Source organism: Lichenostomus cassidix, chromosome 23 (assembly GCF_008360975.1).
Source record: "Lichenostomus cassidix isolate B80296 chromosome 23, HeHo_3.0, whole genome shotgun sequence".
NCBI classification, from domain to species: Eukaryota; Metazoa; Chordata; class Aves; order Passeriformes; family Meliphagidae; genus Lichenostomus; species Lichenostomus cassidix.
Genome location: NC_139503.1, coordinates 4,017,222 through 4,044,552, shown reverse-complemented (window position 1 = coordinate 4,044,552; position 27,331 = coordinate 4,017,222). Strand labels below are relative to the sequence as shown.

The following is a 27,331-nucleotide window of genomic DNA, read 5'->3' as shown; positions in this document are numbered from 1 at the left end:
TGCCATTTTTTGCCCTAAAACCGCAGCGGGGCCGCCTGGCCCTTTAAGAGCTCTCCCACTTCCAGCCGAGCGGGGGCGCTGCTCCCCCCCGCGTTCCGGTCCTCCGCCGTCCCGGCATGCACCGCGCCCCGCCCCCCCTCATTTCCCGCCATTGTGCCTGGGCGCGCGCGGTGCCGCGTGACCGGGCGGGGGGAGCGCGAGGCGGCGGGCCCGGGCCATAGAGACGCGCGGCCGGGGGTGGGGGGTGAGATAGAGCGTCCCCCCGCCCCGCTTCGCCGGCGGCCGCCCCGAGTCCGCCAGGGCCGCCCCGAGCCCGCCGGGTCCGGACAAAGCGCCGCCGCCTCCCGCCCCGCCCCGCCCCGCCTGCAGCCCCGCCGCGGAGCCATGTCGGCCAGCAGCCTCCTGGAGCAGGTAGGAGTCCCCCCGCCGATGCTGGGGCGGCCCCGCCGGGCGAGGCCGCGGCTCTGGGCCTAACGGGGGTTGCGCCCCGGGCCGGGCGGCGGCTGCGGCCTCCCTGCTCTCCCGTCGCAGGGCCGCGCTCCATTGTGATGCGGCCGGGCCAGGCCTGTCCCCGCAGGGCTCGACCCCGCCGGCACGGCTCTGCCCGCTCCCGGGTTTGTCCCCGCTGGGCCCTGGCTTCCCCCGCCGGGCCGGCTCTGTTTCCCCCGGCGGGCCGGCTCTGTCCCCCTGACTCACCACTCTCCCTCTTTCTTTCCCTACGTCGCCGCCGTCGCGCCAGAGACCCAAGGGCCAAGGCAACAAAGGTGAGATGCTGGAGGGCCGGGCGGGCCCGGCTGGGAGCGGGAGGATCCCACTGCCGGGAGAGGGAGGGTGTCCCCAAAACCTGCCGGGAGGGAAATAGACCCCGCGGCCAGGCCTGGCTGCTGTGCTGGGGAAAGTTTGCAGGTGATGTGTGTGCGGTGGGGAAGCGTCTGTGTGCCGTGGGCTGAGCGTGGTGTGTTAGAATTGGCAGAAGTTCGTTATAGTACAGGGTTTGGCTTTAAATACTTTAAGCTGATAATTACGGGAGTTCATTGCATAGGTTTTTCTAACGTTGCGTATCTCTTCTCAGTGCAAAACGGCTCTGTGCACCAGAAGGATGGGTTGAATGACGATGACTTTGAGCCCTACCTGAGTCCCCAAGCCCGCCCGGTGAGTACCTGCTGCAGGCAGGAGCTCCAGCAGTCTGGTGGTTTTCTGCTGCTCCAAGGGAGGGGAATTTGGCTTCCTTTTGTGTTCCCCATCTCCACTGATTGCCTTTTGATGTTTGCCTTACCTTATAATCCCATCCTACACCTGCGTTTCTGCTTGTAGAAAGCGTTGGTTGCCCTTAGATTGTGGTGGGTGAGGTAGGAAGATTATTAGCAACTTTCTGAGTCTGTGAGAACTTCCTAGCGTTGGTGTCCAGCTCTTTTTTTTCCACTGTGACTGTCTTGGAGTCACCATTTCTGCTCTTTCAGTTTTACTGTGTTGGTTTCTGGTTCCTTACACCACAGAGATGTGCTGAGTTGGGTTGTGAAGTTGCTTCACATGAGGCTGCTTTGCTTTTGGAGGATCAGATCAACACTCTTGTCTCTGCACCGAGCAAACTGATGATACCTGTCAGGGGGATTTCTGTGTTTTTCAGAGGAAAAAAAATCTAAAAACCCAGAGGCCACATGTGACACAAGTGTTTCGATTTCCTGAGAGCTTTGGTTACAAGTTGAGCCAGAGAGTTTTGTGACGAGATTCTAGAAGTCAAACTTGCAGCTTCTTTCCCTCTTCACTTTCTCCTAGATTAACTCCACTGTTAACTGGTGTTTGTTTGTTTTCCTTAATGAGCTGCAGGGGAGTGACACAGAACAGATGGAGTTCAGCTGATTAGATGTACAAGTGAGTACCATAGATAAACATCTGTAGTAGCATTGGAGCAGTCAGTTTATTCTCTTGGCTTCTCTTCCCAGTTGTGATCAGTAAAAATAAGCTGTTCTGGTTTCCCCTTTGTGTACTTTTGCTTATTTTTACTAGTCTGTAGGTTATTTTTCTCATGTAAACGTGATGCATGTTTTATTGGAGCACAGCAACAAGTTTCTGTCTCAGTTAAATTTTCAACAAGTGTTTTCCTAGCTTGTACTAAAGATCTGAGGATAAGTATTTTTTGGCATGTCAGCTGTTCGCAGTCTTCAGAATTCAGCCTGTCCATCAAGACAACTTGCTGCATTCAGCCCCCCCAAAAGTTACAAGCCTAAATTCAGCTTTATAGGGTGAGAGAATGTTATTACTTTTTCAAGTCTTGAATAAAACCAGCTACTTTCCTAGTACCTGTCATTTGATGCTGTTTCTATCTCAGTTATCAACATCCCGAATTTCTAGCTTGCTTCTCAGTGTGGAGGTATTTCCTACAAACTGCAGTTTTAGATAAGTTTCCTAAAGACAGAGACAGTTACTCTAGTTTTGAAGCAACACAGTATTTTATTCTATTTTGCACGTTTGATGAAGTATTTTTGGATCTTTAATTTCTTTCAGTGTGTCTCAGGCTGGTGAAAATACATTTTAAAAATAAGTGATTTGATGTGTCTTGGGAGGCAGAAACTGAGCAGGAGCAAGGTGAAGCCACGAAGTTAACTTGTGTGGAACCTTTGAGTGACTCTTATCTCAACTCCTCACCATGCTGTGCTGCTGGTCTATATTTTATAAAATAGAATCCAAAACCTTCAGAGCTGGGTGTGGAGGGAGACAAAAATACATCAGTATCCAGGGGTGCACCTCTTTGCTGGAGATGGGAAAGGGAGATACAGAAACTGCTCTGAATAATTGAATTAGATGAATTTTGGAGTTGCTTTCCAAGCTCTCCACACACCCGTGAGGTAAGCATGTTGTAAAGTTTCACTGCTCCTTATTCCCCACCTGCTCTGTCAGGTGTGACTGTTACTTGTCAGTTCCCACGAGGTTACTGTGTATTTTAGAGCTCAGATACACAGTAAATGATTTTTCAACCCTTCAAAAACCAAATGCTCGACAGCAACACTAAGGCTCTCTCAGAATACACTTAATACTCACTCTGTTAAATATTTCGGAAATTGAACATAATGACACATGGAAAAATCTTCTGAGATGACAAGAGGAAAGACTTTAATCTGATAGTGAGGTGTTTTGAGTGCTCCTGTGGACAGGAAATGGCTCTGCCTCAGCTTCTGGGATGGGCCAGCATGTTCCTGTTCCTTTAAAGATGAGTTTAGGAGGGAAAATGTTACTCCTATCATTGAGGGGATTAATTTACGAAGAGACTTTGCTGGTTCAACATAGTAATAGGAGATCTTAAGTTCTTTGATTTTTTCTTACAAATTAGTGTCAGCAAGAGTGCTTTTGGACAGATTGAGCCCTGGGTTTAGCCAGACTGAGTTCCTCAATTAGTAAAACCCTGGATGAGAGTGAATTTCATTACTGTTTTGCTTTTGGGGGCCCTTTGTGAAAACAAAGGCTGGAGAGAGAATCTCTGTGAATTTTCAGGAAGTACAGGAATCTTGTCTCTGAACACATGATATTAAATAATTCCTATTAATTTCTGTAAAGTTGGGGCTTGTTTAGCCCCAAACCTGTTGCTGTCCTGTAAGTCAGTGGAAGGTGGAGTAGCAAAGCAGCTATTTCTGGAGGGTGCCAGAGCCATCTTGAGAGACTCCCTAGAATTTCACCATGGCATGAAGTCCTCCGGGAGCCGTGCTTGGCACGTGAATACATGATTCAATGAAAAATGGAGCAGAGCCTGCTGCAAGCCAAGCTTTTAGCTGGGAACTGAACCTGCCTTTGATCTCATCTGCATTAGGCTGGCGTGTCAGGGGCTGGGCAGCACGAGGCTGCTGCTCACAGGTTCAAATTACTGAGGGTAATGTCCATTAGCAGGGCTGGAACTGCTCCCCGGGGGGAACCTGGGTTTGAATGGGAAATGACAGATGTTTTTCATGTAAGCAAATCTTGGGGATGTCTGAGACTTCCCTAATTATCAAATTAGGCATTTGTTTTTGTAACCTAAAGGCTACTTGGGTGTTAAAAGGGAGACCAAGGCATGGAGCCAGTTTTTTTCCTCTGGATTTGAAACCTGCTTGTGCTGTCACTGTGCTGTAAAAGGCTCCTATTGATTGCTTCCCATTTTCAGGTAATTTTTAGTATGTGCCCACAGCACTGAAGCAGTTTGTGTTTTGAGGAATAGGCTTTAAATCCCCGTTTGTTTGCAATTTCTTTAAATATTATGAAGTGTGGAACTTTTTAGTCATAGGAATAAAGCTGTTTTCATGGCTAGTGAGTTTAAGGAAGGCATTCAGGAACACTCATGATTTTCACCGTGTGCTTTCAGTGGATCCTTCTCCTTCTTATTCCCCTTCTCTCTGCATCCTTTCCCCAAATCCTCCCTGGAGCGCTGTAATAAGGGATAAGTATGTTATACAGGCAGGAGAAACCTTTGTTGGGAGTAGCTACAAGCAGAAGATGATATTTGGATGCAAGGTAAGATACTGGCTTTTAAAGCCTGAGCAGGAGCTCCGGGGCTTCCTAGTGTCCAGTCCCACACCATACATCAGGAACACCACATGCTCCTGTCCTGGGGTGGGAAGCTTTGTCTTTAACCTTTCTGGCAGTGGAACAGATTTTAGAGCCCTTGTAACAATGGCGGTGTTCAAGGCTGGGCCTGTTTATCTGCCCAGCCCGAAGGTAGGGCGGGGTGGGGCACGGGAAGTCTACACCGCCTTTATTCCTGGTCTCTTAAAATTGGTTCAACTCCTCCTAACAATTCAGTGCTCATGTTTTTGTGGTTTTTCTTTCAGAATAATGCATACACTGCAATGTCTGATTCCTACTTACCAAACTACTTCAGTCCCTCCATTGGATTCTCCTACTCCTTAGGCGAAGCTGCCTGGTCCACGGGGGGAGATCCCCCCATGCCCTACCTGACCTCCTATGGACAGCTGAGCAACGGGGAGCCTCACTTCCTCCCTGACGCCATGTTCGGGCAGCCAGGGGCCCTTGGCAGCACTCCCTTCCTCGGGCAGCACGGCTTTAACTTCTTTCCCAGCGGGATTGACTTTTCAGCTTGGGGGAATAACAGTTCTCAGGGACAATCCACTCAAAGCTCTGGCTACAGCAGCAACTACGCCTACGCCCCCAGCTCACTGGGAGGGGCAATGATCGATGGGCAGTCGGCCTTTGCCAGCGAGACTCTCAACAAGGCTCCTGGCATGAACACCATCGACCAGGGCATGGCAGCCCTCAAGCTGGGCAGCACAGACGTGGCCAACAGCGTCCCGAAAGTCGTGGGCTCAGCTGTGGGGAGTGGATCCATCACCAGTAACATCGTGACGTCCAACAGTTTGCCTCCGGCGACGATCGCACCTCCGAAGCCGACCTCGTGGGCTGACATCGCCAGCAAACCCGCCAAGCAGCAGCCCAAGCTGAAGACCAAGAACGGCATTGCGGGGTCGAGTCTTCCGCCGCCTCCCATAAAACACAACATGGATATCGGAACTTGGGATAACAAAGGGCCCGTGGCAAAAGCCCCGTCGCAGGCCTTGGTTCAGAACCTTGCTCAGCAGCCAGCACAGGTGTCCCCACAGCCTGTGGGCCAGCAGATCAATAGTAGCCCTCCAGTGGCCCAGGCTCCGGGTGGGCAGCAGCCGCAGGCACTGCCGCCGCCAGCCCCGCTGTCTGTGCCACCAGCACAGCCCACCCGCTGGGTTGCCCCTCGGAATCGTGGCAACGGCTTTGGCCAGAACGGAGTGGACGGTAACGGAGTGGGACAGGCTCAGGCCAGTTCTGGTTCTCCTTCAGAGCCGCACCCGGTCTTGGAGAAGTTGAGATCCGTCAACAACTACAACCCCAAGGATTTTGACTGGAACCCGAAGCATGGGCGGGTTTTCATCATTAAGAGTTACTCTGAGGACGATATCCACCGTTCCATTAAATACAACATCTGGTGCAGTACGGAGCATGGCAACAAGAGACTGGATGCAGCCTATCGCTCCATGAATGGGAAGGGCCCTGTGTACTTACTGTTCAGTGTCAACGGTAGTGGTCACTTCTGCGGTGTAGCAGAAATGAAATCTGCTGTGGACTATAACACCTGTGCAGGTGTGTGGTCCCAGGACAAATGGAAGGGACGTTTTGATGTCAGGTGGATTTTTGTGAAGGACGTTCCCAACAGCCAGCTGCGACACATCCGCCTAGAGAACAACGAGAATAAACCAGTGACCAACTCCAGGGACACTCAGGAGGTGCCTCTGGAAAAGGCTAAGCAGGTGTTGAAAATCATTGCCACCTACAAGCACACCACCTCCATCTTTGATGACTTCTCACACTATGAGAAACGCCAAGAGGAGGAGGAAAATGTTAAAAAGGTAACGTGCTCGTGGGTCTTGTCTGAGTTCTGCGGGGCAAGAGGTGATGGGGGCTGCCTTGCATTGGACAAAATCCAGGGTGTGGGCTTTAGGCTGCCTTTTGGCTACCTGCCTGCTCATACCTGGAACCCACACCCAAATGGTAGCCCCTCTTTTGGGTGGGGGGACATGTCCAGAGAAGCCACCAAGGTGATGAGAGGAATGGAGCATCTCTCCTATGAGGAAAGGATGAGAGAACTGAAAATGTTCAGCCTGGAGAAGAGAAGGCTTTGGGGTGACCTTCTTCCAGTGTCTGGTGGGAGCCCGCAGGAAAGATGGAGAGAGACTATTTACAAGAGCCTGGAGAGACAGGATAAGGGGGAATAGCTTCAAATTGGGAGAGTAGGTTTAGGTTGGATATTAGGAAAAAATTGTTTCCTATGAGGGCGGTGAGGCCCTGGCACGGGTTGCCCAGAGAAGCTGTGGGTCCCCATCCCTGGAAGTGTTCAGGGCCAGGCTGCATGGGACTTGGAGCAGCCTGGGATAGTGGGAGGTGTCCCTGCCCATGGCAGGGAGTTGGAATTAGATGATCTTTAACATCCCTTCCAACCCAAACCGTTCCATGTTTCTATGAAATTGGTGTCAACACCTAGCCGAGCAGGGTGAGGAGCCTTGCCTGGGCCCTGCCTATGATCGACTGTATGTTGGTTACTCTGAATCTCAGCCTTCCCCGAGTGCTGTGATGTAAACAGAATATATTTCTGTGCCATTATCAGCTCCTGGATTGGAGCAGTTTGAAGCTGGAGACCAGCAGAGGGTTTGGGAAGTTGTAAGAAACCAGAGCCGGCATGACAGATGTCTCCCTCCAGTTTTTAAACCTCCAGGAACAGCAGTTCCTGTCCCTCCCCAGGCAGTCTATCCCTCTACTTAATTATCCTTCCTGTAAGGAGGCTTTGTCTAATGCCCAACGTAAATCTCCCTCACAGTGCTTGAAGTCTGTGACTACTTGTCTTGTCTGCAGTGCACACGGATGGGGTCCTTGTGTTCCTTGTGGCTCTCTTTGGGGCCGTGGTGGGCTGTCACCTGCATGGCACTGCCAGCAGTGTGGCACATGAGCTGAGCTCACCACTTGCCTTGCAGCTGCTCTGGATGCTGCTCTCAAAGCCTGCTGTCATCATCTACTCCTTAACGATTCATTAATTGAAAATCCTGCCCCAGATTCAATAACCAGTGGGCTTTGAATCTTACTTGGGTTCAGCTGTAGTGAAGTCACCTGGGGCTGCCCTTCCCCTCAGTGTGGGTCTGGCTTATGTTTGATCAAAATGATAATTACAAATTAGCATTAGCACAGCTGGCTGGGAGTTTGCCAAGTTTCCTGATGATCTTTTTAGTTTCAGCAATGGGGAATTTTTCACCCAAGACTCGAAGAACAAAATCAGGAGCTGCAGCTGCTCACTGTGACAGTGAATGCAGTTTTTAATTTTTTATATATATTTTACATGGAGCATTGTATAAATAATAATGCTTGAGCACAAAGGTGGTCATGTTTTGCAACTGATAATCAGCACTTGCAGTGCTTGCAGAAAGTCTGTAAGGGAGGAATAATAAATGGCAAGGTGTGAAGGTGTAAACTGGTATTCTATGAGGACCTGATAGCTTTGTGTGATTTCACATCTGAAAATTGCTTCAATTGTTATCCAGCCTTTATCTTCCCTGTGAGGTTGGGGATGCCCTGGCACAGATTCCCAGAGAAGTTGTGGCTGCTCCTGAATCCCTGGAAGTGTTCTAGGCCAGGTCGAATGGGGCTTGGAATAACCTAGTGGAAGGTGTGCCTGCCGGGGGTGGAATAGGATCATCTGTAAGGTGCTTTCCAACTGAAATCACTATGGGATTCTGTGATACCCTCCAGATCTGACTTCAGGGAGCAACAGTTTGCAGTGTTAGAGGGTTGGACCTTGGCACAGAGGGAGAATGCAGGGGAGAGGGGAAAATGCTCCTGAAGGACAGGTTAGGGGTGGATGGATGGATGAGAAGAGTTAATACTAAGTACAAGTAAGCAGAAGAAAGAGGAAAAACAGGAGAAGGCTTTGGGAAAAGCAGACAGAACCATGGACTCTTCTGGAAAGCTGCTATGTTTGCTGTGTAAAGTCTGAAAAGCTGGAATATACTAGAAATGAGGCTTAGCAATTTTGTTAAAGCTGTAAAGCATCTTTATTCATCTTCCCAGTAGCATTTTGAAGTCTCCTCCCCTGCTTGCTTCTCTTCTTGAGACATGCTGATGTAGAGAGTTGGAGCAGCAGTGGTTGGAGCACCAGCCTGCCTTTCTGAATCATGTTCCACTGGATGCAGCAGCAGTTGATTAGGAAAGTGTTCTTTCTTTGCAAAGGAACTTAGTCATAGGTCTCTGGAATTCACAGCTGAGAAGGTAGTTGTGTAGATCCAGTCGATGTTTGCTCTTTGCCATTTACTCACCCTGTGTTTCATGCTCCAGGCCCCTGTGACATCCGGCATGGAGGAAGTGACTCTGTGCCTTGGTCCTTCTTGCAGTAACAGTTTTACCTCCTCAGTCACTCCCTGAGGCAGCCTGGAACGAGTTGAAGGTTTCTGTATCTGCTCTTTCATGGTATCACTGAGGCCCAGTTATTTTTGCTGAAGGAGCATTTTGTTTTTTCTTGGAGTAATTCTTACCATGGGACTAGAGGTGCCAAAAAGCACAAACCATGCTCTGTCTGCTTTAAGCATCTCAGGTAATCACTTGAGATAAAAAAAATGTATGAGGAATCAGGGTTGAAGCACTGGAAAGTTAAAATGCTGCTCTTACAGCAGCTCCCTGCCTGCTTTTTGTGCTGGGGAAATCCCATTGCTCCCAGCTCTTTGTCTCTCCCACAGTGTGAGATGTTAATGCTTTGCAATGCTGTTCCTTGAAGCTTGGATGTCTCGAGGTTTGGCTTGTTTTGAACTTCTCCCAAGCTGAAATTGTTTCACTTGGCTTGAACTTGCCCAAACCTTTGTCTCATTTGCAGTTTGATTCCTGCTTGCTGCCTGAGCAGATGGGTGAGCTCTTGTGAAAGTCTGGAAACTCTTGACTATTCTTTTACACTTCTCACTGTTAGTCACTTCTTCAGAATTCCCTTAAGCAGATCTGAGAAATTATCTGAAAAATGTATAGTGTTTGTGCTGTTTCCATTGTCCACTGGAGGGACAGGAGTGGGTAGTTCAGTGTTGAAAACACTGAAATAATTCTCTTTCTTTTCCTTTCCTGTTGCCTGTGCCCATCCTGTTCCTCCAGAGCTAATCCCCATTCCTTTTCCATGTCTTGCTTTTCTCTACTAATCCGATTTTTTAAAAGGTTTGTATGTTCTCCTGACCCAAAATGGTGAAGCTGACTCAAAGTGCAATTCTGCCCAGAGCAGTCTTGAAACCCAGAACAGCTGCTTTTACAGTAGAGCTTGTCACTGACTTCCGTGTAAGAATTACTTTATCTTTGCTTTGAACAACCAAAACAACAACAGAAATCCCTGCCCCTGGTCATGCACTTGGATTTCTAGGAATGCTGCAGTGACCTTGGTGTAAAGATCTCCCCTAATGATCTGCTTGGTGTGAAAGGTGGACAGCTTCTGTTTTGTGGAAATGCAATCAGTGGAAACATTAAGGGAAGTTTGTTTTGGTTCTTTCTGCCTGCCCAGGCGTGAGATATTTGGCTACTCACAGGTTCCAGGGATTTTAGGAAGGCTATCTCGTGAAAACCAGTCCTGTGCAGAGTGCTCAGTGGTCAGGTTTGCAGCTGAGGAGAGACACTTTGCATTGGGACTACGAGTGTTGAGTCAGGCTGAGCTGTTCAGGGTGGGATGGGCTTTGATGGGGTTTGTCAAGCTGAGGATCAGCCTGGGATTGACCAGAATGGATCTGTTATTTCTCTTTTGTGCCTCAGCTGATGCTGTCTGCTGGTTAAAGGAGTATTAATAGTGGCAAGTGGCACTGCCTCCTTGGAACATGTGATTTGAGGGAAAACTGAGGGGTGTTGTATGAGGCTGTTTGAAATGGGCAGGCTATTTCACAGTCACTGGAATACATGAATGCTTTCTGATGGATTTTACAAACTTCTTTTTTCTTCCCAATTTGTAATCTTAGAGGGGAGGAGAGAGAATATTCCCAATAGGGTGGACCAGCACTTTGCATTTGCTTTGGCTTTACCATATTCCACAGGACAGTACTTGTGACTTTAAGATTCAATTCCTGGATGTTCTACATCCAGGCAAAGCCAACTGTTCCCTGTGGCAGCAAGGGAACACTCCTTCCACTCACACAGTTCCTTTCATTTGGTGATCCCAGGGCTGTTTGCTATTTTCTGCTCCAAATCCTGGCCATAGTGAAATTAATTGATTGATGCACCAGGACAGAATTTCTGCTGTGCTGTTCAGTAATGCACATGGTTTCAGTTTATTTCCAGGCTGTTTGAATCCTGTAGATCTGTGTCCATGCTTGTGTATTTGTCCAGGAATGGAGGAAACAAACCATCCTGCTTATTCCAGTGGCTTGTCACTGGCTGTTTGTAAGGAATACTTTGTGCTTATGACATTTTTTAGCCAGCCCTTAAAAACACTCACGGATTTTTGCTAGGTTATCTTGACTGGGTGGTTTCAGCTCTGAGCTGCAGAATACCCTGAACTAATTGTTCTTATAAATATGTTAATTGAATTGATTACAAACACGTTAATGACTTCAAATGAATGTCTTAAATTAAAAAAAAACCAACAATTTTTTTCCCCCCAGCAGATGAGTTAAAATGGGGGAATGACCTTAAACTGAAGGAGGATAGATTTAGATTAGATGTTAGGGAGAAATTAATTTCTGTGCGGGTGGTGAGGCCCTGGCAGGGGTTGCTCAGAGAAGCTGTGGCTGCCCCTGGATCCCTGGAAATGTCCAAGGCCAGGCTGGACAGGGCTTGGAGCAGCCTGAGACAGTGGAAGGTGTCCCTGCCATGGCAGGGGTGGAATGGGATGAGCTTTCAGGTCCCTTCCAACCCAAACCAGTCTGTGATTCTGTGATAAATTGCATCCTGGCAAATTCCCTAGAAACACCGTGGAGGGCTTGGAATGCAGAAGGGAGTGTGTAGGGTGTCAGCAGCAGGGACTGCTTTGTTTTCTTTCCCTCCTTTTCTTTCCCCCAAGAGTTCTGGATAACTTGCTGGCACTGAGGTTAAGAGCTACTGACACAGGTGTTGTGTTTCAGGTTATTTTATTAACAGCTGCTTCTCCAGAAAAAGTACTTATCTTCCCAGCAGAACTCTTTGCCAGCTGTTTAATTCAGTAAAACCCCCAGGGTGCAGTCTGGTTCAGTTCCCTGGATTTTCCCTAGTGCAGAAGTACAGTGGGTCACAAGACATTGCTGAAAGCCGATTAGGATCCCAAGCAAACTGTTGAAGTGCATTGATACGTGGGCAGTCCATCAAGAACAGCTCCATGCACAATGTTCCTTCCTTGTTCTTGCTGAAACTGTAATTCTGCACCAGCTTTTTGCCTGAAGGAAGCTCCTTTCTTCTTTTCAGTCTCAGGTTCACGAAGCTCCTTGTTCTGTGCTGTGTGGTCATTCTCACCACGATTAGTCCTCTCATTTTCCTGCATGTTCTGGTTTGTACATGGTAGTAATTGTGCTGTCTTATGGCTTTGTCAGTTAATGACTTAATTCCTTAGTGGTGCAAACCACTGGAGGTTTGGCAGCCTGAGCAGAGCCAGCACCCTGCTCTACCATAGCAGCTCCTAGGGAAGTCCCTGTTAAACAAGGGTGGTCATTATCCCAACTGATGCCTGGGATAGAGAGTTGTTTGTAGCTCCTTCCAGTGACTAGTGCCCAGTTTGAGCCTTTTTAATTGACATACAAGTCATGTAACAGTGTGTTTGAGCAGTTAATAGTGAACCTTTTGGGGTTTGTGCAAGAACTTGGAAATTCCTGGTTCTTTTTAGTTAGGATTTTTTTTTCCTTAAAAGCACAATGCTGAGCTGCTTTTTTGTGTGGCTATTGTAATGTAATCCCAGTTTGGAAGACTTAGACAAAAATCTACCTAAAACTCTTGTATTTTGTTTCTGATCTTGGGGGGAAAAGGAAACCACACTCTTTAGTTTCCTTCCCTCTATCTGAGCACACTGGGGGAAGACTCTATTCTCTCCATCTCAGCTGTTATTTGTGGCACCATCTCCTGTAAAACACCTTCAGAGAATTTCCCATCATCATCTCAAAATTAAGGAAATCATGAACCCCTAATCATCAGCCTTTTGGCTGTTGCAGCCTGATTTGGAGTTCAGCTGATTCCAGAGCTGTGTTCTTGATACACTTGGAGAAGGAAAAAAAAAGAAGAAAAAAGATGAAATACAAAACTGTGTTCCAGTGAATGTGGCTTTGTGTTCCCTTTCAAGTGGCTGTAAAATGACAGGACACACTATATGGAGTGTTGGCTCCTTTACTTGAGCCTGTGAATTCAGCTCTTCATGGCTGACAGAAGCAGGCAAATAGATCTCCTCTTGTCCTCTCATAATACAGAATATTGTGGTGTGTTTTTCTTGTAACATGAAGTGTCTCTTCTGTCTTGCTTGGGATGGAGGTGGTGTTTAAACCTCAAATACCAGGACAACTGCAGTAGGTCAGATAAAAGCCTGTGTGTGTCTCATGGAGCTGCAGGTCTGCTGGCACAGAGAGAGACATTGCTTGGGCATCCCTGCTGTCTGTTTCCAGGTAAAAAGCCCTGTGTTCAGCTGGTGATAACATAGGTGAGAGCAAACACCTGTAAGGACAGTGCAGGCACTGATCCATCTCTGAGGGTTTTCCTTCTCTTGATCAATATGTGGCTTGGGAATTTCTATAACCCCAAGGATGTATCTTTATCAGTTCATGATTTTTCTCTCCAAGATCTTGATGCACTCCTTGAGCATCCACAGGATCCCAAGTTCTTCAGTTTAATTATGTGTTGTTTGGGGAAATGTGTCCTTTTGGTTTGCTTTGAGTCTGGCTCATGATTCCCCCTTGCTCTGTGTGAGAAAAGGTGGTGAGCAATTATTTCACGTTCTTCTCTGTGCCTGCTCTGCTTTTCCAGTCATCCAGGCCAGAGAGCTAGAGCACAGTGGCTCTGCAGATGGAAATGCTTCTATCCCTTGCTCATTCCTGTTTTTCTTTAACCCTTTTCCAGTTCTCCCTGGTGGAGGTGGAGAGGAGCAGAGCTGCACTCTGCTCAGGGTAGATCCTGTCTGGGTTTGTGTAACAGCACAGGGGTGTGTTTTGTTCAGGGTTATGTTTGCATTTCTTCAGGGTAGACAATTTCCTGGAGTTACAGATTGTGTTTCCCATGGTTGATGGTCAGTTTGGAGCCCATAATCTTGGAATTAGGGTAGAGATTTTTCCCACATGCATAGTTTAGTTTTTCTCAACTAGGTAGACCAAGTGTCCTGTAAAATTTAGCAGCTTTTTCTTGCAAAGTCCTCCACTTACTCAACTGCTGTTTTTATTACCATGAATAGCTTAATATCATCACTAAACTTGGTCACTGTTATTCACTCCTGTTTCTAGATGGTTTATGAATATATGACACTACAAATTCCACATATTAATGTATGTTCTCAGCTTTTCACCTTTGTTTCCTGCCCTGTGGGACAAGAGTCCCTATGGGAGAGTAATTTTAAATGTTTATGGGAATTGGGCTGCTTTATTCAGGCAATGAAATGTGATGTGTAAGCAAGAAGAGGTCTGTTCTTTGCAGTTGATTGCATCAGTTTTAAAAGGTGTCTGGAAAGATTCTGGGGAGCAGCAGTGTGTCTGAGGATATCTGATAGCTCAGACTACCTTGTGTAAACCCCTCGCTGAGGAAAAGCCTTGGCTGTTTTCATGTCCTTCTTGTCCCAGGCTGGTTGCTCTGACATGGAAAGTGTCCAAGGCCATGTGTCTCTCTTTGGATTCTGCTTTTTTAGTGATGTGAGTTTGCCTTGTTTAGGGTTTTGTGGATATTTGGGTTTGCTCTGTTAGATTTTGATCTGTAGAACAAAAGGCTTTTCCTGCTCTGATGAAGAATCACTTTTATTTCCATTATCTCCTGTCTTCCTTGGTACTGAGCCCAATTAAGTGAAGGGAGGTAGGATGAAAGTGTCAGGCTATAACCAGATCACTCCCTGATTTTTATCCCCTTTTCTAGACTAGGATGTACCTTTTTTTGTAACCCTGCTAGCTTTATATTGCCAACAATGGGAAAAGTCATGTTTGGTTTGTAAATACTGGGACTCAGGACTGCTTGTGGAGCATAATATACAAGTGATGCATCATCCATCATTTGTGCTGTGTCTGTTCCTTGAGCAGATCCTGCTGGGAAGGCCATGAGTTGCTGTCACTCCTGATTTCTGGGGCAGTGATCTAAGATGTTTGCCTTGGAGACACAGGCACATGGAAATCCCACTGGGTTGATTGGCTGGGATTGCATCAAACAGCAAAGTGCAACATCCTGGGGCTTTTGAGGTGCTTGATCAATGAGAGCTGGGGGGGGGGGAGTGTGTTAAGGTTCCTTCTAACCCAAACCAGTCTAATTCTGTGGTTTTGGATCAGGGATCCACCTCCTTCCATATCCAGCCACCTTCCCTCCATTCCCCTCTGGCTTGCTCCCTTGATGGAAGGGAATGGGGACCTTTTGGGGACCCCCTTCCCCAGTCCAGGCTTACAGCAGGTCTGAAGTGAAGATGCTCATGTGGTCCCCTCTCTAGCTTGGGGACATGGGGACATCTGCTCTATCCTCTGTTCTGGCACACTGGTATTTAAGGTGGGTTTTTCCCTGGGGTTGTCTCCTTGTTAGCTGCACGCAGGCCTTGGGAGCAGCATCACCTTCTCAGCAAAAAGAGGTGATTGATCAGGGTGCAGCTGCTCAGCTAACAGGGTGAGGTGTGCAGCAGGACTCGTGGCCACTGTGCCAGCCCAGGACAGTGGCCCTGGAGATGCACAGGAGGTGATTGATCCTGGCAGCCAGCTTATCCCTTGTCTGCATTTGGGAAGTGGCTGCATTAGATCAGGCATTGCAGCTGCTTCCCGAAGGAATGCGTCACGTTGCCATCTGTCCCTGTGAAACAGAACATGCTGGCTGCTGAGCCAGGAACAGGGCTTGGCACTTTCCTTTGGATTTGTGGCTCTCCCTGCAGTGCTTGTTGTGTTCAGGCCTGGCTCTGCTTCCCACTCTGACAGTTGGATTTTGCTGCGGTGCAGTGGCATTTTTGGCAATGAAAGCACCTGCAAAAACTTGTGCAGAGTTATAAGAAAGGAGGGGAATTAAATCGACTTATGCTGGGTAGCTGTTCTTGATGAGAACCTGTGCCTTGTTCTGATCCCTGTCCCCAGAAGACAGCAGAGGATCTCGCTGGGCTCACCTTGCATCCAGCTCCTGCAGGGGAGTTGGAGGTGAAGCCTCACTGGGTGTGTGGCTGAGAGGCCAAAGCCAGTGGTGGTGTTCTGAGCTGGAAGCCAGGCTTCCCTTTTTGGGAAGGTTTCTGAGGATGTATGGCTACACTTGCTGTTGTCCCAGGATTGAAGCTGCGTGGGGACAGGCTCTCCCTGGATTTAGCAGTGGCAAAGGATGGGGTTGTGTGCTTGTGGCAGAGGTGGTGAGCTGCCAGGATGGATGGGAAGGTGCCTCCCATCACAGGTTAGCATGGGACTGTGGGAAGCAGGCAGGGAACTCTCATGCCCTTATTTCAGGGGATATAACTCCAGGGAGAGCAGCTGATAGGCAGGGAAACATCCTGAGCTGAACCAAAGCATCAGATTCAGAGCCCTGACAGCATCTCCTCTCTGAATGAAGAGGGAAGACCTGCTGTGGCTGTGGGTACCTGTGCAGGTGTGGCTTTGCTGTGAAAGTGGGATGGACTTGGCACCTGTGGGACTGGCTGGGTGCTGATAGACTCACTCTGGGGGAGCCAGAGCCCCTCAGTGCCTGTCGTGCCCAGACTGCAGGGACCTGCCTGTGCTCAGGGAAGAGGCAGAGCTGGGGAGGAGCATCAGCTCAGGGCCCTCTGGCTGCTGACAGGTTTCATTTCTGAGGTGATGTCTTACGGTCTGGGGATGATGCTTTGAACTCCTCATAAGCCTTTGGGGAAGCCTGGACCTGCTTCTGTGAGAGCTTCTCCATTAAACCCAGACAGACCCCAGAAGAGATGGGGTGCTGAGAGCAGCAGAGGGGGTGGCAGCCCTTGGTGTCTGGGGGTATTTGGTGCTGTGCTGCCTCTTTGCTCTGGTGCAAATGTTTGGGCTGTGCATTCTGCAGTGCTGGAGGATATATATATATATATATATATATATATATCCTGTGGTAGCAGCAGTCAGTGGGAAATGCCTGTGAACTTCTTGTTTTTCGTGTGAGACGCCATCAAGTAGTATCAGGGAGGGAGTTTAAAGACCATCTCCTTCCAAAGCAGGCACACCTTCCACTAGACCAGGCTGCTCCAAGCCATGTCCAGCCTGGCTTTGGACAATTCCAAGGATGGAGCAGCCACAGCTGCTCTGGGTAACCTGTGCCAGGGCCTCACCACCCCCACGGGGAAGAGTTTCTTCCCAATATCCCATCCAGCCCTGCCCCCTGGCACTGGGAAGCCATTCTCCTTGTCCTGTCCCTCCAGGCCCCTGTCCAAAGTCCCTCTCCAGCTCTCTTGGAGCCACTTTAGGCCCTGGCAGGAGCTCTGAGGTTTCCCCAAATGAACATCCCCAGCTCTCCCAGCCCAGAGCAGAGGGGCTCCAGCCCTCAGAGTGTTTCCATGGCCTCCTCTGGACTCTCCAGCAGCTCCACATCCTTCTGATGTCAGAATCCCCAGAGCTAGAGCCAGCACTGCAGGTGGTGAATCCCCTGGGATGAGAAGAAAAGGAGAACGAGGAGCTGTTGGAGCTCAGCAATGTCACATCCTTGCAATGACTGGATGCAGCACCACTTTTGACTAGAACAATAGTCCTTCCCTGCCTCTGCTTGCATGGCTCAGGCTTCATGGGAGAGCCACGTCTTGGAATGCTGACATCTGACAGCGGTGAATAAAACTGCTCAGCTAATATCTGTTATTTCTATTGCAGGAACGCCAAGGCCGTGTCAAGTAAAAGGCCATTCCTCCCCCACAGACTGCAGCAGAGATTGCATCCCAGCTGTCTTTCAGAGAGAGAAAGGAGCAAGAGTATCCCAGAGAGAATTAGGACTTCTTTTTCTTAATTCCTTTGACTTCAAAAGGACTTTTACAAACTTCCAGTTAAAAAAAAAATATTGGAATATCACAAGACATAGGACTGAAAACAACAACAAAAAAATCCCTTCTAGGTAGAGTAGAGGTAAAACCTGTCCCCTTTCTTTTGGCTTTGGTTGTGATTTCAGAGCATACGCTTTGTTTTTTGTCTTTTTACTATGGTTTTTGGATTTTTCAAGTCGATAAGTGGCATATGCCTTTTTTTTTTCTCTAATTTTTAAATCCCACCGTTTCCCTCCTTCCACCCTGTCACGCCTCTTTCCCTGGTTTTGACATTTGCACTTGGAACGCTGAATTGTAACATCCTCCATGCAAAGTGGAGTAACTTTATTTTTCTTTCTTTCCCCGGCCTGGAAGTGGAGGAATTCTATGAGGAAGTCGGGGTTTTGGCCTAAGAAGAATTAAACAAAAAATTGTCCACGAGGTTGTGTCTTAAAGGTGGTTCATTTTTCTCTGACCCTTTGTTATTCAAAAGTCAAGTACTAGGAGTCCTAAGAAATGTTCCGTTCTTGTGCATTATATGGATTTAAAGATTAAGTCTGGATGAATTTGATTTTTTTGAAAGCTGAGAACAGTGGTAAAAACTTTATTTGTTTACAGGAAAATGAATTTTGGACAATAAAAAGCCCAAAACAAACCAAACCAAGGAAGAAATATTGTAAAATGTGTAGTGACTATGTTTCAGTTTCTTGTTAAGCCAGTGAGGAATGGGCGTTGCCTTTCTTTTCACCATTAATCACTTCTCAATAATAAATGTGAGATCCTGTTGAGCATCATTGCTGTTGCCTGCTCCCTTCCCCGTGCTGTCAGCTCCTTGGATTCCAACTATTGGAAAAATACCTGAAAAACAGAGTGGAGAGGTGATCTCTCCTTGGGTTTGAAGCAGGCTGCTCTCAGCTGGGCATCCCCAGCTCAATCCTGGGGCTCTTCCCCGCCCTTTGGTGTCACTGTGGCTCCCTAGTGTGGCCTGGCTCCAGGGCTAGTGCTCACCTGGCCTTGCTCCCAGCATGGGTAAGTTGGGGATGGTTCAGCTCCTTCCAGGTGTGGGAAATGCAGACACCTCACAGCCCAAATCATCTTCCCTGGCAAACTGCTCCTTGTCAAGAAAATAATAAAAACCCTCCCCCTGCTTCTCCCTCTTCCTCTTCTCTCATCATTGTGGGGCACACAGGAGGTGACACCACAGGGACATGGGGACAGGGACAGGGTGCAGGGGCTCAGGGCAATCCCCCTGGTGGGATCCCTGGGGCTGTGAGAGTGGCCAGGGCAGGATGGGGATGAAACAGTGAACCTTGACTGGGACAGAGGGTGACTCCAGGAGATGTGGGTAGTCCTGGCTTGTAGACAGCAGAGCCCAAGGTCACCCCAGGACAGGTCCAGCCCCCTGTCACCATTGCTGAGTCCCACCAAAGCCTTACAAAACCAGGAGTGGGGCTCCAGACCCCACAGTAACAACATCCCCCACCCACTCATCTGTCTGGACCAGGAATTGTTGCCAAACCTGCTGGGTTTAACACCAACCTGAACCTATAGCCCAGAACGGCCCAGCCAGGACCTGGGCTGGTGACAGCCAAGGATTGGTTCCTTCTGTTCCCCAAGATCCTATCCTATATGCTATCCATCCACCTCACATGACCCATATCTCATCTGTCTCGTCGTCTCATGTCATTGTACCTCATTCTACACCATCCTCGTCCTACCCTATGCCATCCATCCCACCCTATCCTACCTGGTTCCTACCTATCCCATCCCATCTGTTCCCACTGCATCTCATTTCATCCCACCCATCCCCATCCCACCCCAGTCTCCTGAGCTACATGTCCCATCACATTCCTTCCCTCTGGCCGAGCCCAGCTTCAAAACTTACTGTCCAGCTGCCCTAGCAAAGCTCCTGGAACGAAAAGTAAGCGCTGGCCTTCACTTTCCCCTTGCAGCTTAGAAAGTGCAGCACTCACAGCTCTATGGACCCTCATGCACTTGCAGCCTCACACAGTACAGTTAAAAACTAGAAACATTCAGCCTCTGGTCCCACAGAAAAGGCTTGAGAAGAAAGGCTAGAATTCACTTTTCCCTGGCGGCCTCTCCACTGCACAGCCAACAATGAGGTGATTTTTCTTCCTTCCCAGCTGATAGGCAGCATCACATTCTTTTAGTCTCCAAGATCCACAACGGAGCTCTTCCACCAACTGCTCACACACGAATGGCCAGAGAAGCGCTTGGCTTTTTCCTGGGCTCGGTCAGTGCTCACAGAAATAACCACACGATGGTGCTGCCGACTTGCGAAAGAAGGAAATTCACCTCGCTCAGCTCAAAACAACTCAAAGTGCAGAGCCGAGTGGAAAACGTCCCTGCTCTCGAATCAACTGTCAGCCCAAAAGGATTGCACTGATCTTCCTCTTCCAGGTACAGAATCTTACTTGCACCACACTCAAATGGCAACAGGACCTCCTTTGCCCTGAGAAATCTCTTCACTCTCACAGAGTCCAGCTACAAACTTGAAAACATCTTGAAAACCCCTTAATTTAAGGCCTTAAAATAGTGGCAAAGGATGGGGTTTTTTACGACTTAATTCTTAAAATAACAGCAAAGGAGGTTTCCCCTTCAATTTAAGGCCCTTTGTCCCTGAACTCCTTCCTGTCTCTGGGGTCACTGGGATGCACTGGGAGGGACTGAGAGAGACTGAGGGCGCTGGGAAAAAACAGGCTCAGATTTTAACAAAGTTTTTATTTAATTCCAGAATTCTGTCAGTTTTGGGGTTTTCCCTCCAATTTGGCATCCTCCACCCCAACTCCCCCAATTTGGAGGAGACCCCCTTAATTAACAGCCCCCATTAATGAGGCTGGGGATGGAGGGCTCTACTGGGGGGGGGGGAAGGGGGAGCTGGACCCCCTCATGCCCCTTCCCCCACCAAACCAATGTGGTTCAGACTCATTTCACAGAAATTCGGGGGCAATTTCACTGAAATCAGGACAAATTAACACGGCAGGGGGAAATCCCCCAATATGGGGGTGTCCCCATCTCATATCCAGGAGACTGATGTCACTCGGCGGTGGGTGGGGGGCGACGAGACCCCCGGCGGCTCCTCAGGAGGAGGCGGAGCTGTAGGGAAGGGAGGGTTCAGGGAGATCCCCAAATCCTGGGATCTGACCCCAAAATATGGGAATGTCACCCAAAGGTCCTGGGATGGGACCCCACGGTTTGGGGGGGTTGTGGAAATGTGGGGGTGAAGCAACAGGATTTTGGGGTAACGCAGAAGGATTTTGGAGCACAACAGCAGAGCTTTTGAGCGTAGCAGCATGATTTTAGGACAAACCAGTGGGATTTTGGGGTAAACCACCAGGATTTGGGGTAAAGCAGCAGGATATCATAAAACCATAGAATCAGAAGGAAGCTTTAGGGTGCAGGGGGGTGCTGGGGATGGCGCTGGGTGTGAGGGTGACCTGGGGGTCTCACCTGGTCTCCGGGGGGCCCAGGGGGCAGCAGGCTCTGGGGCAGGTCGTGCTCCAGGTTGCGGGCACTGGGGTCAGCCCCCCAGGCCAGCAGCAGCCTCACCAGGGGCTCCTGGCTGGGGGTCCCAGGCAGTGCTGCTGCCATGTGCAGCGGGGTGTTCCCGTGGGCCTGGGGGACACCGGGGGGCTCAGGGCACACACAAGCCACCCTCCAGCCCCACTGAGGTACCTCAGAGACCCTCGAGATCTGATAATGATACCTCCAGCCCCCCCAGACTCCTTACAGACACCCCAACCCCCTTTTGATCCCTCTGAACCTCCCAGAGCCCCTTCACACCCCCTGAGGCATTAGGGGGACCCCAAAGAGCTCCACAGACCCCTCAAATCAGCTCTCAGAGGCCCCAAGAGCTTCCTAGAGATCCCCCAAATCCAAGTGTCCCACAAAGCCCCCTCAGAGCTCCAGAGACCCCTCCAATCTAGGCCCCAAGAGCCCCCTGCAGATGCCCCAAATCCAAGTGCCCCACAAAGCCCTAGGAGGACCCCGGAGCCCCCCCAGAGCCCTCAGAGCTCCCCCAGCCCCTCAAGGCCCTCAGACCTTCACGTTGACGAGGCGCGGGGCCATGCCGGGCTGGCGCAGCAGGAGGTGGGCCAGGGCCAGGTTGCCTCCCCTCACGGCCATGTGCAGGGCTGTCAGGCTGCTCTTGGTGTCCTGGGGGAAGGACAGGGGTGGAAGGAAGGCCCACAGGGGGTCCTGGACCCTACAACCTTCTAAACCTCCCCAAAGAGGCCCTAAAAGATCCTAGTGCCCGGGAGGTAAGATCTACCCAGCCCATGGGGATGCTGAAGGGAGACAAAGGTCTTTGGGGAACACCCAGGTGTTGAGGGGATCTCACCCTGATGCATTAATAATTTCTGGTTTTCTACTCTTCATGCCCTTTGTGCTTCTCACAAAATGCTACAAACCTCTGTTCCCAGCACCTTTGGCCAAAACAAAGCTCTCTGGATAGAGATTCAAGGACACATTTGTTGCCCTAAGGCCTGAAAATATGTAAAGAAGGGTGAAATGGGGGCAGCAGGGCTGGGGTGTTAACATCATCACTGAGGGGTGATTGGAGAATTAGGGACCAACATGCTAACAGGACAGAACTGATAAAAGGTGAAGAGCTCCTGACCCACTGTCCATTTTGGGTGTAGTCCCTGAGGGGGACTTTGCTTGCCTGAGTGTACCTTGAAGGCCTTGAATAAATTTATCTGCTTTTTGTACTCCTAATTTGTCTTGGTTTCTGTTTCAGGTAGCCTGGTTTAGGCATCAATCCTCCTCCCCAGCCCTCCAAAGGGACCCCAAGGGACCCCAGGAGTTCAGGTCTACCCAGCCCACAGGGACATTGAGGTGAGACACAGATGTCTTTGAGGGGCACACAGGTCTGGGGGGAACCTGGGGAACCTGAGGGACACGGTGGGGTACCCGGGGGTCCTTGAGGGGTCTGTACCTGGCTGCTGCTGTCTGCCCCCATCTGCAGGAGCAGCTCCACGCAGCGCAGTCGCTCCTGGGGAGTGGGGGATCTCTGTCCAGAGCCCCCCATGGGGGTGAATCCTCCCTGCAGCGAGGCGTTGTGAGCCAGGACAGCACAGTGCAGAGGGGTCTGGCCTGGGGGGAAATAGGGGTCAGGAAGGGCCTCTCCCCCAAACAGGACCCCCTTGGAATTGGCAACCCTCCTAGGGACCCCCTCAAAATACAGACACACACCCCAGAACCCTCCTGCCATTAGCTAGGACCCCCAAACTGGAGATCCCCCCAGAACAGGGATGCATCCACCAGGAACACCCCCAAGAGCTCCCAAAAAATGGGGATCCCCAGGGACCCCTTCAAACCAGGGATCCCCAAGCCCCTCCTATGTTGAGTACCCCTCAAATGGGACTCTCCCGAGACACCCTGAAACTGGGGACTCTTCAGATACCCCAAATCAGGGACCCCTGGCTCCCAACTGGGGACCCACCACTCAAACTCTCCCTGGTCCCACCCAAACAAGGATACCCCAAGAATCACCCCCACCCCAAAACCAGGGACCCACCCCAAGCCCCTCCACCACCCTTGACCCCTCCCAAATTTGCTGACCCTCAAAATTTCTGGCCTCCACGTTGACAGGGACCCCTGAAGACATCATGGCCTGGGAAAGCAAGGGGAGAAATTTGGGGTCCCCTTGGATACCAGCCCCCCCCTAGGCTGGTTCCCATGTTGCCCAGGACACCCGGGTCCTTTCTGAGCCTGCTTTGTGTTCCCCCCCAGGGGTTGTGGTCCCTCCCAAACAACTGCAACACATGTGGGCCAGTTTTGGGGTCTCCCATAGGAGGTTTGGGGTCCACATGGAGATCTGGAACCCTTTGGAGAGGGTTTTTGGGTCCCCCAAAGGGGTTTAGGATCCCATACAGACACCTGGGTCCCTTCTGGGCCCATTTTGGGAGGGTTTTGGGGTCCCCACGGTTGCCCAGCCCTCCTGGAGGTTGGGGTCTCACCTGAAGGATTTCAGGGTGCCCATAGGCCGCAGCCAGGTGCAGGGCTGTGCGGCCCCCGTGGTCAGCAGCATCAGGATTGGCCCCCAGGACCAGCAGGTCCTGCACAATCTCTGGGGCTGCAGCTGCTGCTGCCACCAGCAGTGGAGTCTGGGGGGATAAAATGGGAGTCAGGGAGAGAAAAGGGGTGGTCAGGGGGGTGTGAGTGGCTCCTGAGGGGAGTTAGATGTCTGGGGGGTAAAGGGGTCTGGGGGCTCTGGCAGGGATAAAAGTAAGGTCAGTGGGGTCTGGGCGAGTCAGGGGTGATTGGGGGGAACCAAGCACCCCTGAACCCTCAAATTACCACCCTGGTGTTCTGTTACTGCTCTGCCTCTCCCTTATCATTCCCTTAGCATCCCCTCATTAATTATTTGTTATTAATTGCCTCTTCATTAGCCCTTTGGTGGCTTCTAATTACCCCATCACTAATCACCCCTATTACAGCCCCGGAATTAATTATCCCCGTTATTAATTACCCCTTTGTTGTCCATCACTCCCCCAATTCCCATTATTAGGCTGCAACAGAACCCTGTGATTAATTATCCCAGAATTAACTACCCCACCCCATTATTAATTACCCCATAACCCCCCCATCACTGTTATTGTCTTTTTACCCCCATCACTCCCTTATTGCCCAAGACCCACTTAATTATAACCCAATATAAGACCCACTATAACCCCTTCTTTATACCTAACGTCCTCCCCTCACCTTTCCCAGGTGTTTTTTCACTTCTAACCTCCTCTGTCCCCTCCCAGACCTGCCTAGGTGCTCCTGCACCTTGAGCTCCTCCAGCTGCCTCCCCAGGTGTGTTTTCCCCCCTCACCTTGCCCAGGTGCTCCCGCACCTCGAGTCCGCCCAGGTCCCGCAGAGCCTCGGCCGCAGCCCGGGCAGGAGCCCGCAGCCCCCCGGCACAGAGCACATGCAGCAGCCTGTGGTGGAGGGAGGTTAGAGACACCTCCCTGCCCCTCTGCCTGCCCCCCACGTCCCACCCAGACCCCCACAAAAGGACTTGTCACCCCACGCCTCACAGCTGCCCTTGGGGGCTCCCCAGCACCCCTCTTGCCCCACTGACTCCCCAGCTGGGGCTCCCCAGCACCCCTCTTGCCACACTGACTCCCCCCGTGCCCCCCAGTTGGCCCCACACTGACCCCCACACTCACTTCCCCCACACTGACTTCCCCCACGCTGACCCCTCTTCATCCTACTGCCCCCCCACAGAACACCCCATTGCCCTCCCACTGCCCCCCATGGGCCCCTTGTCTTTCCCTCACTGTCCTTCACACCACTGACCCCCTCAACTGCCCCCCCCACTGATGCCCCCATTTAGCCCACTGACCCCTCATGGACCCCTTGACCCCCATACCCCCCATGACCCCCCCAGTGCCCTCCCATGGCTCCCCCAACTCACGTGTCCCCCTCCTCGTCCTGCCGCAGCAGCTCTCGGGGGTCTCGGCCCCTCAGCGCAGCACGGGCAGCTGCCAGGTCCTGGGGCTCCGGATATGGGCCTGGGATCTCCCTTCCCACCGTGGGGCCCCCAAATTCTCCCCACGGCACAGGGGGATGGGGCCAGGCAGGACCGGGGATGGCAGCAGCCTTGGGGGGACAGCAGTGAAGATGGAGGGGGGCTTGGTCCCAGTTACCCCCCAGGGCTCCAGGTGCCCCCCAAATCCTGTCCCAGTGACCCACCCCATTTTCCTCCCTTTGCCCCCCAGCTGCCCCTCCACTGCCCCCATTAACATCATCCCCCCCATTGCTACCCCCATTGTTGCCCCTCCACTGTCCCCAGTTGCTTCCTTCATTTCCCCCATTCCCTCTCATTACCCCCCTTAACCATCTCCTCGACCCCATTCACCTCCCCATTGCCCCACCATTCCTCTCCCAGTTCTATTCCCCCTATTTCCCTCCTTTGCCTCCCATTCCCCTCCATTTTCCCCCCAACTGTCCTCTCATTTTTCCCCACTGACCCCCATTTAACCTCCCAGTCGCACCCCCTATTTGTCCCGGTCCCCCATTGTCCCCTCCAACCCCCCTCACCTGAAACCCCCTCAGCCCGGAGACTCTTCCCCCATGGGCTCCCCCCGGGCTGCCGTGGGGTGACACTTGTGGGACCCCGCAGGGGTTGGGCGTCACTGGGGGGACACCGGGCCAGGAGGCACCTGTGGGAAGACCGGGTGATGGGGGGGACATGGGGGACACAGGGAGGATTGGGGGGACGTAGGGATTGGGAGGGGCATGGAGAGAATTTAGGGTGCACAGGGTGGGTGGGGTAGGATCTGGGAAGAACTGGGAGGTCGGAGGTCACTCACCATCCGAGGGGCGCGGGGAGGGCAGAGCCAAAACCTGGGGGGCGGAGGGGACAGCGAGGGGGTCAGCGAGGGGAGGGGGGATGTCCCGGGGAAAGGTGTCACCTGCAGAGGAGGTCACCCACCGGGGATCTCGCCCCTTCCCTGCTCTGCTGCTGCCGGAGCTCCTTCAGCAGCTGCTTCACGGTCTGGGGCGGAGCGGCGCGGGGGGGACCTGCGGGGTGTGCGAGGGGGCGGTGGGGATCACTGCCATGCCGGGGAACCCTGGAAACTCCAAGAACCCCACAAAACGCCCAGGCTTTCCCCAAACCCCCGTGTCTCACCCAGACCCTGGGGTGAACCCCGCCAAACGCCCAGGCTTCCCCCAAATCCCCGTGTCTCACCCGGACCCTCCGGGGTCCCCCCTGAGCTCCTGAGACCCCTCAAACCCCCGTGTCCCACCCGGCTCTCCCCCAGCCCCAGCGAGGCCGGAATCCCCCTGTCGTGACGTCACGGGGATTCCCACTGCGTCACCAGCCGCCCCCGCTGGCACCGCCCCCCCCGGGGAACCCCCTCCTCCCCCGCGGGGACAAGCTGGGAGACCCCGGGAATTCCCAGCTCCTGGAAGGCCACTGTCCCCCTCCTCTCCTCCAGGTCCCCTAAGGGGTCAGCATGTCCTCCTTGGCTCTCTTAAAGGGCCAGTGACCCCTAAAAACGAGACTTAAAGAGCCAGAGTGTCCTAAAAGTATCTCTTAAAGGGCCAGTGTCCCCTAAAAGCGAAACTTAAAGAGCCGGTGTCCCCGAAACGCTTCTCTTAAAGGGCCAGTGTGCCCTAAAAAGAGGTCTTAAAAAGCCAGAGTTCCCTCCCACGTGTTTAAAAGAGCCAGCACCCAGTCCCAGAGCTCTTGAAAGGCCAGCGCCCCGTAAAAGCGAGTCTTAAAGGGCCCACGACACCCCCAAATCCCCCGTACCTCTCTGGGGCCGCATCCCGCGGGGTCCAGAGGCAAATGGGGCCGGGGCGGGCGCGGGGAGCGTTTTGGGGGGACGGGGGTGAGGAAGCCCCGCCCCGGAGGGAAACGCCACCAAAACGCCAACGGTGTCACTGTAGCGACGGGTGACACGGGGAGGGGGGCGGAGCTCCGGAGAGACCCAAAGCATGGGTGGAGGTGGCCGTGTCACCCAGAGCCGGGGTCCTCTGGGGTTGTCGAGAGGGGTCACAGGTCCTGTGGTGTTCATGATGACATCAGCACAGATTTGGGGCGACAATCCGGGGTCACTCCCACCCCCCATAATTTTGTGGCGGTTTTTGCCCCATTTGGGGGGCTCTCTTCCCCATTCTAGCTGGGGGCTCTGTCTCCCCAACCCCAGAAGACCACGAGACCCACCATGACCACGAAGACCCCAGAGCTGGTGCCTTTATTTGGGTGGGGGATGACACACCGGGCTTTCCCGCCACCCGCACTTTCCA

The 27,331-nt window shown here is 51.5% G+C and overlaps 2 protein-coding genes across 2 annotated transcripts; one reads left to right on the top strand and one right to left on the bottom strand.

The window, feature by feature from the left end:
• The first annotated feature begins 136 nt into the window (after positions 1 to 136).
• Positions 137 to 18,357, top strand: YTHDF2 (YTH N6-methyladenosine RNA binding protein F2). Its single transcript, XM_085081219.1, has 5 exons — positions 137 to 411; positions 740 to 764; positions 1,073 to 1,152; positions 4,797 to 6,362; positions 17,418 to 18,357. The coding sequence occupies exons 1-5, from the start codon at positions 385 to 387 to the stop codon at positions 17,439 to 17,441; spliced, it is 1,722 nt and encodes a 573-aa protein (XP_084937345.1). The 5' UTR covers positions 137 to 384; the 3' UTR covers positions 17,442 to 18,357.
• Positions 18,358 to 20,285: 1,928 nt separating this feature from the next.
• Positions 20,286 to 26,850, bottom strand: NFKBID (NFKB inhibitor delta). The gene is made up of 12 exons (XM_085081355.1): positions 26,835 to 26,850; positions 26,010 to 26,098; positions 25,888 to 25,921; positions 25,616 to 25,737; positions 24,990 to 25,174; positions 24,405 to 24,510; positions 23,545 to 23,691; positions 23,147 to 23,198; positions 22,521 to 22,678; positions 21,626 to 21,739; positions 21,035 to 21,199; positions 20,286 to 20,680 (listed from the first exon to the last, which is right to left on the bottom strand). The coding sequence occupies exons 1-12, from the start codon at positions 26,848 to 26,850 to the stop codon at positions 20,621 to 20,623; spliced, it is 1,248 nt and encodes a 415-aa protein (XP_084937481.1). The 3' UTR covers positions 20,286 to 20,620.
• Between the last annotated feature and the right edge of the window lie 481 nt (positions 26,851 to 27,331).